A 13,564-nucleotide genomic window follows, 5' to 3' on the forward strand; every position below is an offset into this window, starting at 1 on the left:
TGCTGTATTTGGTTGCGAGTCCCTGGCAACGGCAGCTTTTGGCACATCCACATGGGATTGTCTCTTTCATCGACACAGGCCAGGCTGGCTTTGCAGATGGGACGGGAATTGCTTTTACATAATCCACAGACCATCCCAGTTCTTTGCATGAGGGAGTTTCTGGCTTGGCCGTGTGTGCACTCTTGTCAAAAATTGTCGCAAGAGCAGCCCCTTTTCAAGTGCAGGAAAAATGTGTCCTCTGTTGGGGGTAGTAGCTTTAAGAGTGTCGATTTGTTGTTCAGGAACTTGTATTTTCTCAGTTTGCCCAGATCAGAATCCTCAATGTGATCTGGGAAGGAGGTCATCTGTTATGGCATTGGTTGGGCTCTCACCAAATTCTTCAAGTGCAGGTGTGTCCAGAATCACATCTCTGTTAGATCACTAAGGTGTGTTTCACCATAGAACAGACACACGGCAGTGACGTCAGTGTCACCGCACTCTCTGTCTCTTCTTTGAAACCACCACCCAGGTAAGGATGAGTTGTGCCAAGAACGGGCTCCAGTTGCTCATTCTCTCACCGTTTGTCACAGGGGAAGCTCAGAAGGTTTGCTTTGGCTCCTTTGGGTCTGGAGCTGCGTACTGCTCACTGACTTCATACACTTTGGCTGGTATTGATCGGGCATATCTCCTTTCCTGCTCAGCTGATTTAAGGCTGGGTCCACTGTTCCTGTCACAACAGAAGTGCATGATCTGAGCAGCAGGCTTCTGTATCGCTCAGCAATGGTTACAAACCTTTTTGAAAAGACCAGTGTCGCATGGCACACATAGCATCAACTACTACCGCTGTCTTCTCGCCATCTTGAAGCAGATTAGCGATGCTGTTCACTTTGGTCTCCTCTTTCAGAGTCTTTACTAGGTTTGCCTTGGTACCAGTTCTCATACTGTCATCTTCCTGGAAGAGGGATGGGGGAAAGTCACTGCACTCATGTCGTTGAAGTCAACAATGTTGGGTTCTGCACCACTGGCAATGATCTCTGACATGGACAGAAGGGCAGCAACTTCTTGCCAGGTGCAGATGTTTTCCATATGTTTGTTGACATTGTAATACCGTGGTTTAATCCTCTACCCTTTTGTAAAGCTTTCTTTCACTGGTATGGCCATTTTATAGTAATAGTTCTTTCTAATTAAAATATATCTGCATTTCCCAGTATTCAAATTATCACCCTTCCTCTGCCCCCATTGCTTTTTTCAATTTAAGATTGACCACACAGACAAAGCTCACAAGGAGTCAAGACAATGGATTACTTGAAGTTTAGAAAACTTATTAAGTTTAATTCAATATCAAAAACTTCCCATGACTATTGGAGTTAAAGAAGTGAAAAACATTCACATAACGTAATGGGGGTGTAATCCTATACTGTACAGTCATCGCACAGCTTCCTCTGCTGCTCTACAGATGACCTTTGACAAGTCTTTACTGATACCGCTGCTGGGAAATGTACAGTGACACAGCAGTAGCGGGAATAGAACAGTAGGACGAAAGTTTAGGAGGAATTATTAAGTGGATCCAAATACTATAAAAGAAGTTTAAAAAAGAAGTCTACTTTAGCTGCTTCCTCAAATATGTTCACACATTAAGTGTGTTTTGCTGATCATACTTACATACCTTTACCTAAAACTTGGAAGCTGGAATTTCTTAAATTGAGGTATTTTAACTTTCGCTAATTTATTTTTTTTTTTCAAGTTTGTAGCTTGTCACATTAGGAGAAGCACTGTCTGCATGTGTACGGCCCGAGATGTACTGAGATCGGTTTTAGAGTTTAGAGTTTTATAGGTGGCAGATGTAGATTCGATCCCCGGCCCTTCCACACTCTGATGTGTCCTTGGGGAAGACGCTGAACCTGAAGTGGGCTTTGAGTGGCAACAGAAAACCAATTATAAGCGCAGACCGTATTTTGTCCTTGTTGCTGTTAACAAAATAAACTAATAAATAAATAAGAAATAAGAATAAGTCAACAAAGAAAATGATTGAATACGAGTAGTGAATCTTTTTTTAAGCATGTGTTTTTTCTTAAACCTGTATACAGCTGTTTTGATCCTACTTTATGAGAATACCTTCTGGGAAGGTACAAAGCTTATTGCCGGCAGATAAAGTCCTCATTAACATATTCTCTTTAGCCAAAGGTCACAAAAATAATCTAGTAAATAACTCACATGTAACACATTACTCAGCTATGAACACTGGGACTATACTGTACTAAAATGATGGATAAAGTTAAAACACAATATCAAATTTCTTAGTTGAGATTGCTAACAGTTCAGTATGTCACACATACGCTTTTAAATTAATCCAAGCGAATGAATTAAACTGAGCTCAGAGCTAAAGCAAACCTTCACAGAGGCCGGATTTACAGAATGAACGATTGTTCCCACTGTAACCTCAAAAATGTTTACTTCAAAAGTTATCTGCAGCTCAAATATTCCACAGGAAATGTGTTCTTCTGGGTGTTCCTGTCACTTTTGGGAAAACTTTTATCTCATGTCATTCAGGCTGAAATGCCTGTTTTACATTATTGAAATCTCTTACAGTAAATTCAGTGCAATAGGCAAAAGCAGGAAGGCCTAAAAAAATAATTAACAAAAGTCAGAGCAAGTCTCACAAAGTAGAGAGGAAGGCGGGAGCACTTGTGAGTTTGTGATTGTTGGCCAGGTTTCCAGCGGATATCGCCATGAAAGGAGTTCTTGCTGGGGCTGCTGATAGGAGGAGGGATGTGTAAGGATTACCATGAGGACGGAAAGGCTTGCGTCACCCACACACCCAGACTGTTTATAAAGGGTGAAGAGGTCGTATGAGACAAGCTAAAGTGGATTCAAACAGTGGAATCTTTACATTGTGACACTTAAAACTCTTTTCACTGAACTTTGAATAAAAAGTTTTAAAGTCTTTATCCCAATCTAACATTCAGCAGTCAGTCAACATAGATGTTCAGTTACTTTTCATGATCAATCAATCCAGATGTTTTGTTACATTTAGTGATAATCAATTCAGCTCTTTTGTTACATTTAGAAATCAATCAATCCAGCTGTTTTGTTACATTTAGTGATCAATCAATCCAGCTGTTTTGTTACATTTAGTGATCAATCAATCCAGCTGTTTTGTTACATTTAGTAATCAATCAATACAGCTGTTTTGTTACATTTAGTAATCAATCAATCCAGCTGTTTTGTTACATTTAGTGACAATCAATACAGCTGTTTTGTTACATTTAGTAATCAATCAATCCAGCTGTTTTGTTACATTTAGTAATCAATCAATCCAGCTGTTTTGTTACATTTAGTGACAATCAATACAGCTGTTTTGTTACATTTAGAAATCAATCAGTCCAGCTGTTTTGTTCCAGTTAGTGATAATCAATACAGCTGTTTTCTTACATTTAGTGACCAAACAGTACAAGTGTTTTGTTACGTTTAATCATCAATCAGTTTGTCATTTTCTTTATACTCAGGGTCGCTCATTGTGGGCGGATGTCAACACGGATGTATCACCGAGTTTATCCACTTGTGGCCCACAAGTGGATAAACTCGGTGATACACAAGTTGTGGGTGTGTGCAGCTGTGTGTTGGGTTACGTCATATGTGACGGTCCCTTGGTTTCACTACATCACGTGTATTTCCAGTGGATGACTCATAGGCTGTGTTTATTTGGCTCTGATCTGTTGGCAGGTTGCAGAGTCCCTCCTATCGCACGTCCCGTCCTGTCCCGGAGTTTATAAATCCCAACCGCTCAGCTCTCACTTCATTCAAACCCCGAACAGCCAACGACTACCAGACAGCCCTCAACGAGCATCGGCATGTATTCGGAGCTTGAGTGCGGGATTTGTTACCGGACCTATAACGCAGGTCGGAGGTGTCCCCGGGAGCTTCACTGCAAGCACAGCTTCTGTGAGAGCTGCCTCACGGCTCTCTCCCGACCCCACGGATCCGGCGAGACGCACGTGGAAGCGGGCAGATTCATCGCCTGCCCGCTGTGCCGACACACCACGTCCATCTCCGGTGAGGGGAAGATTAGAGCCGAGCTGAGGGTGGATGAGCGCGCCCTGGAGCGGCTGATGGCCGCGGGAGTCCTCGAACAAGAGGAGGACCCGGAGGAGGACGATCAGGTTCCAGAGGAGGAGGAGGAGGAGGAGGACGAGGAAGCGACGCTTCCCGAGACTCCAGCCCAAGAGAGTGGCTCAACCGATGACCTCAGTGGTGGGAGACTCCGTCAGTCCCTGAGAAAAGTTTGGAAAAAGATAAGCGGCAAGAGCGCACGGCAAAGAGGAAGAAGTAAGTAAACTGAAGTGGTTCATTACTAGTTTAACAAGCTGACATTGTGTTTACTCTATAAATAATATGAGAGGGTGAACAGATTGGTGTTTTCTGCTTAAATTTGGGGCTATACAGTTGACAGAATGTGCTGTAAATATCCAGATGTTTTAATAGACTAAAATATCACACTTTAACAACACAAACCCGTCCATCATGTACAGTACTTTATACGTTTTAGGCACTAAAAGTAAAGTGAGGATGCCTCAAAATGATTCACTTCATACAAAGTACCAACCATAAAGAGAAAGAAACACTAAACGAATGAACTGCCTTTGAAATGGACTCAGTCCTCAAGGTATTTCTATTGGCAGGTCTTCCCAAGCATCTTTGAAAACTTGAATAGATACATGTGAGATTGATGGACTGCCTTTATTGCGTAATATGAAAGAACCTAAGCAATAAGAAATACCTTAAAGCTTTGCACAATTGTCTCATAAATCCCCTTATTGACAGTTTTTCCTGACAAAAAACTGGCAACAAGTTTTGCCAGACTCCCTGACAAGCAGCAGACTTTACTCAGCTTAAATCAAACTATCTCAGTGTCCAAAATAAGAACCCAACTTCACACGAAACTAATGAGCCCCTCTTTTTTTCTCTCTGCAGACTGCATGACCGACGACGACTTGAGGAATCTGGCCTTGATGTCCTGCTACATGTTCTGAGCGGCACCCAGACACCCTGGATAATGTGATAAAGCACTAGTAATCAATGGTTCTTAACACAGACTTTGTGACGATGAAACCTTGCTGACTCGTGGACGCACGGGGGACTCGAGGATTCAACTCTGCCTAAATGATGACCACTACACCTCTGCTGCGCTGTATTAAAGAAACAAAAAGAGGAAAATAATTGTTTTGCTCAAGCATAATGATGCACAATTTTTTTTTTTATTTATTCTTTTCATGAATGTATTTATTTTTATATATTTGTCTCATATTTAATGAAAAATAAATGACTTCTGTTACTACTCTGAAGCTTTGCTTGGGTTTTGGATGGGAGTCTGGGAGGGTGACTCACAGGGCGTGCATTATAAAAAATGTAAACTGTGGGGTTCAGTCTGGCCCGCATGGTTGGATATTTAAACTTAAAATGACACACATAAAAGCAGCTTTCGGTAAAATTCAAGGAGGCAAACGTGTCCCGGTATTAAAAGAAAAAGGAAATCAAAAAAGTGTTGTGCATGAAATGAAGAAACAACCTGCACACATCGCTCCAGGAAGTAGCTAACCTGAGGCCAGGTGATCAGCATTGCCTCCAATTAGACTCTCAAGCAGCAGCAGCAGCAGCAGCAGCATTAGCAGCAGAGCAGCAAGGCCCCTACATGACCCAGGTAAAATCCAAGGACTGCCAATCACACATACCAGGGTGGAAGATGTCAATCATGTTTGGCAATTTTGCTCTCTACTCGAGGTAAATAATGCTAAATACTTTGAGCTCTATGCACGCGGAGGTCCAAAACGTCAATTCCCAAGTGTTTAAAGGCCACTCCTGGGTCCATGTGATCTTTCCCTCTGCAGACTCCACGTCTTCGCGCTGACCTGTGCAGCCGTCGTGTCGTTTATCACGTACCCAGATGGCGCAAGAGGTGAGCGCGAGCAGGACAGTGTATGCCGGGACAATGCTGAAAGTGCAGAGCGTGCTAATGCTTGTCTCAATGGCTGTCTGAAAAATGTCACGAGGCGTGAGTGGGCTGATTGGTTTTTTGATGGTGATTTGTTTAAACAAGGCTGCAGATGATTGTTTAGGAAGCAACATTTTCTCCGTGCAGTTTAGATAAGGTTTTATGTTGCTGAGAGTGGCTGCAATGTGGTACAAGAGCTTCAGTGTGAAGTTGTGAAATTAATCTCAGTTTTATGAAGCAGTATGAATATAAAAACAGCCAGATTTGTCATGGTGTTTCTAAAGCCAGAGTGAGTTACTTTGCCTGGGTAATCAAAATGAATCACCCTCTTTATTTTTCTGTTTCAAATGCAGCCAGTTCCATGGTAACTAAAGAACAAAACGGAGCCGAGGACAGTCTCCTGAGACGACTGTATACCCCATACAGCCGCCATCGTCCCTCCCCTGTCGCTCCACTGTCAATAGAAACTCAACTCCGCGCTGGAACTGATAGTGAAACTGAGATGAGTGGGAATTTTAGGGAAAAACCGTCAGTCATTGACTATCCATCAAACCCTGTTCTGTTTACACAAGGAAGCTTTAGCTCCAATCAAAGAGGCCCGGATAACAGAGAGTATCAAGGGAGAGTAACCAAAGAGTGGAAAGGTCACGGTGTGGGCGGGGAGAAGCCAACGAGAGGCACTTTCGCAGGTCAACCCCAGCAAGGAGGAGCTTGGCAGTCTAAAGGGAATGACCAGAATTTAGCCCAAACTGGGAATTATTACAGTTCGTACTCGGGGATTTTTAGAAAATCATCTCCAAAAGAAGCGGGGAGCCCGCTTCATCAAAGCTTGTCACGAATTTGGGATCATGAATATACTAAGAATGAAGGAAAAGCTCCTCGCATGGACTCTCCAGTAGCAGATGAAGATAAATCCACTGTTGGGAAGTATTTTTATTCTTCACTTTTCCCATCTCAGAACAGTGCACGCTGGAGTCCGCCTGCTCAGAGAGGCCATTACGGCGCCCACGATGAGACAAATGTTCTTCCGGCAGTCCCGGCATGGAGTACATCAAGCGGGATTCAATCAAGCAAATTTCCCAGCGTCTCAAGTCGTCTCGCCCCTCGTGAGACATCAATCAGCAAGAGCTCGGAGGCCCCCGTTATTAAAAGAAACCCATGGCCCGAAAAGCTGAGATCATCCATCACGGAGGGCAGCGGGGAGACGCTAGGACATAAAAAGGCCCAGTCGTATCTCTTCAAGGACTCCCAGACATCGGTGAATGCAGCGACAGGTAATGGACGAGGATTAAGGGTGAGCAACGCGGCCACAGTGTCACAAATTGCTGCTGGTGTACAAGTTTACAGCAGATTCACTTTTCAACCCAGAGAAGAGTCTAGCCAGCGAGATAACATACTGTATCGTGACGCCAGTGTTCCCCGGTATGTTGGCCAGACAGACAGCTTCACCAAATATCAACCCATCACGAGCTTATTTCCCCCCCTGCACGCCACAACACAGCCTCCCACTCGACTGTCTCTGCGCCCTGTTACGGCAAAAAGCAAGGACGTGCAAAGTTTCGTGCCTACGCCTCATTCCTGGGACGCCTCACGCAGCGAGAAATCTGTCCCGGGAGGTCGAGTTAATACGACTACGAGGAGGTCAATGCAAGACGCCAAACAAGGACGATCAACAAAAAGCATCTACGGCCTCAGGGGGTTTAAAAATCCCCCGTGGCAAGCTGCGAAGGAGCCGTCGGGTTCTAAACAGAGCTCTCCGCGATACAGGTTTGATAAAGGAAGGGACTATACGTTTAAAATTGCAAACCGGTTCCCGTCTTTGACGCCAAAGTATAGCTTTGGCCGTAGAGGAGCACCTACAGCGGCTGCAGCACCAGCAGATCGTGAGAGGACACCCAAAGTTTATGCCTCGCCTCCTCCTGGAAACCAAATCACAACTGTTTCCACTCCCGGACCCTTCACATCTGGCCTCAAGCTGCCCGAACGTGACGCAGGTACGAGCAGAAACCTCAAACAAAAACCTCTCACGGCCTACAAAAGAATTTATGGCCTGAAAGGATTTAACACTCGACCACTTGAGGGAGCCAAAACTTCAGAGCCAGACACGTCTGCTGCACTCCAGCAAGGCGTTGAACTCAGGAGCGCGCAGACCTGGCAACCGAGAAGAATTCACACACTGAACGATCGAGCAGGTGAAACAAAGCCAGAGAGCAAGGATTCATCAGCAGCGAGTCAAAGTGAGGCAAGCAGCGAAGACCTTCAACCTCCCCTAAAGACTGCAGGAAGATCTCCACAGCTCACTACATTCACACCTGACTACACCTTTTATGGATTTCTGCACGCCAACAACAGAACTGCACATGCTCACAACAAAAAACAGTGGAAATATTCGCAGAGGAGTCCAGGAATACTCTCCTCAGCTCGTCTCAGATCAGCAGGAAGCCCCAAAGCTGCACCAACATCTGAGCCCGGAACAACTAGAAAATTGCCTGCAGCGAAGGCGACCTTGCTCAGCTCTTCCATCGGCGGCACGGTGAAAGGAAGACGAGTGAAGGCAAATCACGCCGGCGCCAAAAACCTCAGCGGGTCCACCCCAGGCGACGGCACCGGAAACGCAGCCATCGTCAGGTTGCCCAAGCGCCCGGCCAGAGTTCAAGCCGTCACATACTCTGACATTCTGGGAAGTGCTTCGTTCAGCGGCGTCGGAGCTGCAAACCAGACGCAGGTCACGTCAGCTGATGAGGTTTATTTCCCAAACAGGACTGCCACAACCAAGATAAACGGAAGCCTTGATAACTGGACCTTAAACCCTGATGACGGTGCACACCGTGTGGAAAACACAAGTCTTGAAGGAGACTTCAGTGGGGTCAAGGAGGACAGGCTGAGGAAAAGCGAAGACGATGAAATGAAAACATCAGATTTATTCCTAGACAACGAAGGAAGCGGAGCTTTCAACGCGTCCGACGCTTTATCAAGTGTCACAGGAGGTCAGGGCGCTGGAGAAGACCTGTTGGAGCTGGAGTACCTGCGGATATCGGCGGGGAACGTCTCCTTCAAGTCGCTGAAGCGGCCTCACCCGGATAGAACCGCAGACACGAGCTGAAACGTTCCAATAAAAGCTGGAGAAAGTACTCGTAGTTTTGTTCTTGTCTAAACAATCACAGGCCTGTTTGGAGTTTTATCCAAAGCTGTCTCAAAGTGTTGGCACCATTAACTTGTCCACTGGTCGCCTGGCAACAGGCCTCGAGCGAATAAAAGCCTGGTATGCGGGCATCAAATGAGCAAAACGGTTTTCACACTTCTGCTTTTATGCAAATTTTTTATTTTTTTTGAAAAAAAGGTACAATGCGTTAAAGAGTGGTTAAAGTCTAGAGGGGCTATTGAACTCACTTTGATTCTACAATATTGACTCATTGTTCGTCGCCCAGACCCACACTTCTAACAAGCACACTCGGCTATGTGATGGATTCAAGCCAGGCAAAAACTGTTACTGGGCACAGATCTGTGTGAATGCAATGCAAGACAAATTAAATCCTTAATAAACCACTTCAAAAATACAGAAACGTAATAAAATATTAAACATTTTAAGCTTTACAATGTGCATTATTGCAGAGCTGACACGCTGAGTTGCAACCTCTTGTCCAGATGAGCTTTTTTTTTGCTCCAAAAAGAAAGAATCAGTGACAGTGGATCTTTATTTTTAATGAAATGAAACACATTTTCTGCTAATGACTTGAATGAATAATGAAAATAACCATTAGCTATTTCCATAATTACTCTTCTAGAAAGCGAATGACTTGGCTGAAATGTGTTTTCCCGGTACTGGCTCAGCTTTCTGGTATTGTTTTATTCAGATTGGTGTAAAAAAAAAAAGCCAGTCACCTGGCACAACAAGCGTCCGACTGCATTTCTGGGAATTAACGGTGAGTAAATGTGCTGCAAATTACGGCCGGTTACGCGGCGCTTCTTCTAAATGACGTCCTCCAGCTCTGACCTCTGGGTCTGTGCTGGGGAGAAACCGCACGGTGAGTGGAAGGCAGAGGTCAAGTGAGTGTAACACTTGGCTCGTTTTAGCTAGCGATTTGCATAAAGTCAAGCATGAGGAGGGGGAAAAAAGGAAAAAGAAGAGGAAGAAGCAAGGTCATCCTGCAGGCTTTTTATAAATGTGATTGTATTCCCATTCCTTGTGTCCTCATTCCCATGCAGACATGCCTGTTGAGCGTGCTGACACAGATTTTCCATCTCCTCTTTCGAGCTCACGAGCAGATTTTCAACACGCTGGTCGACACGAAACGGAAAAAAACTTCCCTTTTTCATGAGAAAGTCTTCCCCCCCTCAGCCTGCCAAGCCATTGATAGGTATACACAGTGTAATTGAGGAAGTCGTTATGTGGTTTGTTTCTCTTGATTTAAGCCATAAAGTGAAATCAGACCCTAATGGCTTTGTTTGCTGGCTGCAATCACAAGGCCGCGCTCGGGATCGTCTCATCCGTCTTGTCAGAGCCTCGAACGCGCCGTGGGTCTCGCAGCAAAAGCCCCCGAGCTGCGCTTCACAGCGGGAGATTCTCAGACGTTCCACTAGATGTCATGACTCGTCCAGTTTATCACCCCACGTGCTGCACAACTCTAAAGACAAATGCATTTACAAAACACGTTAAACTTGCTGAACCGTTGTTAGGGATTTTGGCCGTTTTTAAGCCAAAAAGTTTGTTCGAATTCAGGGGCACTGGGTTTGAGCCGCGGCTCCTCGCAGGTCCATTCACACCACGTGGCCCTTCACCTTTTCCCAGTCTACCAACTCCACCTAAACACGACTTCTGTGCTTGACCCCGATCTACGAGCTAGAAGGGGCCCCAAGGAGAACAAGGTGGGAGGTTGTTTTTTTACATATATATATATTTTTTTTTTGAAGGGTTCTGCCAGTCAAATATAAACACAATGTACATTGGATTAGGGCCCCCCCTCATTCAAGCCCGACTACCACCACCACCACCACCAGCCCGCCAATACCCGTGGAAAGTAGGGCTGTCCACTTTCCCATAGAGCTGAGAGGAATTAAGGTGATATGATGTTATGAGGTTTCCCTGTGCTGGCATGTCAAGGCGTAGGCCCGCCGGCCTCTTCAAAGGTCCCTTTCGGTTTTGTGCGTGCCTTTTGTGTGTCAGCTTCGCACAATCCCTTCTTTTCCAAGCGTGCATGCTCGCTTATGTCCCCCCGTGTGTGTGCGTGTGTGTGCGAGTGTGTTGATCGCAGACTGTGCGGTGTTCTCTTGCTAAAGCTGGCCCTCCCACCCTCTCCTACTGCGAGGGGAATTCTGTACCATGTGTCTGTGGTTTTCAGGGAGCTTTCAAGGAAAATAAAGCACAGAGGCCCTCACAATCCCCACCGCCACCGCGGCTCCCCTAATACGCCTCCCTCCTTCCACCTCGTTTTTCCCTCCCTCAGTCGCTCCATGTGGCACATTTCTTTTTTCTTTTTTTTTTTTCCCGACCTCCCCCGACCTCCCTTTCTCTCGAGACCAACCGACGGGCCACGAAGTGACAGGGCTAATTTCGTGCGCATCCCGAAACACTGACAAATCCATAATCACGGCAAACATTTTCTCACATGGAGAGAGTTTGGTTGGTAAGGGGGGGGAGGTAGGAGGAGGAGGAGGAGGAGGAGGAAGGGGAGGGAGGCGAAGACAGAGAAAGGCTTTTTGTTTGGCTAAGTACACTATGTGAAAGAGGGGGCGGCGAGGAAGAGGGAGCTGGAAATACATTAGAAAACGGTTGCGTCGGCTGTGGCATTTGTGGCTTGGATGACTTCACATGGCATGCCGTGGACGGACCCAGCCATCGGAGCCACTCGGTTTGACCGTGACTGTGTGTGTGTGTGTGTGTGTGTGTGTGTAAACCAACTTTATTGAGTCTACGCCGATTAACTTTGCCCTTAAGCCCGAATGGAAGGTCTGAGGGGAGAAAAAGAAAGAAAGCCGGGAGCTTCAGGGGCTTTATTGGCTCATTTATGTGGTTTAGTTTGACTAATTTAAAGGGGAAAATCCTTTAAAAAAAATAACACGAAAACTCTGGCCTGCCGCTCCGTGTAACTTTAGATCCACTTTCTGTTTTTTGGCCGACACCAAACTTCTGCTATATACTTGAGCTGGTGTGAATGATGGGAAGGAAGCAATTTGAGGGCACGGAATAACAGCGACATGAACATTCCCACATCTGCCATGGGAACAAAAGCTACATCCGTGCCCTATATCCAGCGAACTTCCTGTGGCCTGCGCCTTGCAGGAAGTCATAAAGACAGGAAGACTTCCTGTATTGTTGCCAACGTGCAGCGGTACAGAATGTACGTGGTCCAGGGACCCAGTGATGTAAAACAATAAAAATAGCACTTTAAACCCCCATCAAAGAGGCCAAGTCATACATCTGATGTTAAATTCACGCCACTTCCTCGGAGCTTTAGGAGTTTCAGTGTTTTCAGTTTGCTCAGCAGATGTACGGATCTGAAACAAACATGATCTTTGCACGTTTAATGGAAGTTTCTCTGTATCTCATGCAATGCACTCCAGGCTCAGTTACTCTGTCTAATGTCAACTCATATTGATTGTACAGAGACACTATGTGATCTAGTACTGTCTAGTTGCAGTCAATATTGTGCAGGTCATGTTTAAAGCCAAAAGTTGCTGCACAACACTGAAGGATTTTTAGATAAACTACTAAATAACTTAAAATCTAATCTAAAGCAGAAAACTACAGCTTCAAAATAGCTTAAACACATCTCAATGAAAGCATTTACTGAGGTTCAAATACATTCTTGTCCTTGGAAACAGCAGTATTTCCACCTTTCTCTTGGGCTCCAGTCACAGCCAATGATATTCATCAGCTCCAACAGCTCACATTTCTGTGACCAGTTAAATAACTTTTAACGCGTGGCCCTTCAACCTGACAACTCTGGGAACTTTATGTGCAAACAAAGATCATGTGATATGATCAAGAGCTTTGAGGAGACAAAGTCCTTGTGGAAACTGTGTTTGATTAATTCACACGAGACGCTACAACTGTTCCTGCGCTGTTTAAACAAGAGGGGTTGTTGAGTGTATTTGTGTGTCTGCCGTCTGGGTGTATGTAGGTGTAACTGTAAGCGAGCCGGAACACAAAGACACAGTATCACACTCGCACAATGAGGAGATGATAGGATGCCCACTCAGACACAACAGTTCCACCTGTTGGCCTCCGGCCAGAGCACCTCTCTGAGAGTGAACTCCGTGTCCTCTTGCCTTGGCCTCCGTCCAGCCTCCCTCCTCCGCACTCTTTCACTCTCTTTTCTCGACCGGAGATGGTGTCACCGCGGCAGAGCCAGGCATTGTCGCTGCCTGTCGCCACGACAACCAGATGGCAGCTGGGCCCATTCTCATCATATCCGAGAGCTGATAGTGCTCTGCATTTCCGTCTCGTTTTATACGTCCCCAAAATCATTAACGGGTATGAGAATGCGTCAGATGCCTTTTTTTAATTCTTCCACGTTAATAAATTTCAAGCAAATGTGAGTGAGAGCAACTGTAGCCTACTGTTTTTTTTTATGCCTCAGGGTGCATCACAAGGAA

At 45.4% G+C, this 13,564-nt stretch overlaps 2 protein-coding genes across 2 annotated transcripts; both read left to right on the forward strand.

The window, feature by feature from the left end:
* Positions 1–2,880: 2,880 nt before the first annotated feature.
* Positions 2,881–5,298, forward strand: LOC311502230 (RING finger protein 227). The gene is made up of 2 exons (XM_084564357.1): positions 2,881–4,305; positions 4,951–5,298. Exons 1-2 carry the CDS (start codon positions 3,831–3,833, stop codon positions 5,007–5,009), a joined length of 534 nt encoding a protein of 177 aa, XP_084420483.1. The 5' UTR covers positions 2,881–3,830; the 3' UTR covers positions 5,010–5,298.
* A 351-nt stretch (positions 5,299–5,649) lies between these two features.
* LOC311489716 (uncharacterized protein) lies at positions 5,650–9,543 on the forward strand. Its single transcript, XM_084546928.1, has 3 exons — positions 5,650–5,757; positions 5,865–5,932; positions 6,322–9,543. The coding sequence occupies exons 1-3, from the start codon at positions 5,669–5,671 to the stop codon at positions 9,069–9,071; spliced, it is 2,907 nt and encodes a 968-aa protein (XP_084403054.1). The 5' UTR covers positions 5,650–5,668; the 3' UTR covers positions 9,072–9,543.
* The last annotated feature ends 4,021 nt before the right edge of the window (positions 9,544–13,564 follow it).

Source organism: Chelon labrosus (genome assembly GCF_963514085.1).
Source record: "Chelon labrosus genome assembly, chromosome: 1".
NCBI classification, from domain to species: domain Eukaryota; kingdom Metazoa; phylum Chordata; class Actinopteri; order Mugiliformes; family Mugilidae; genus Chelon; species Chelon labrosus.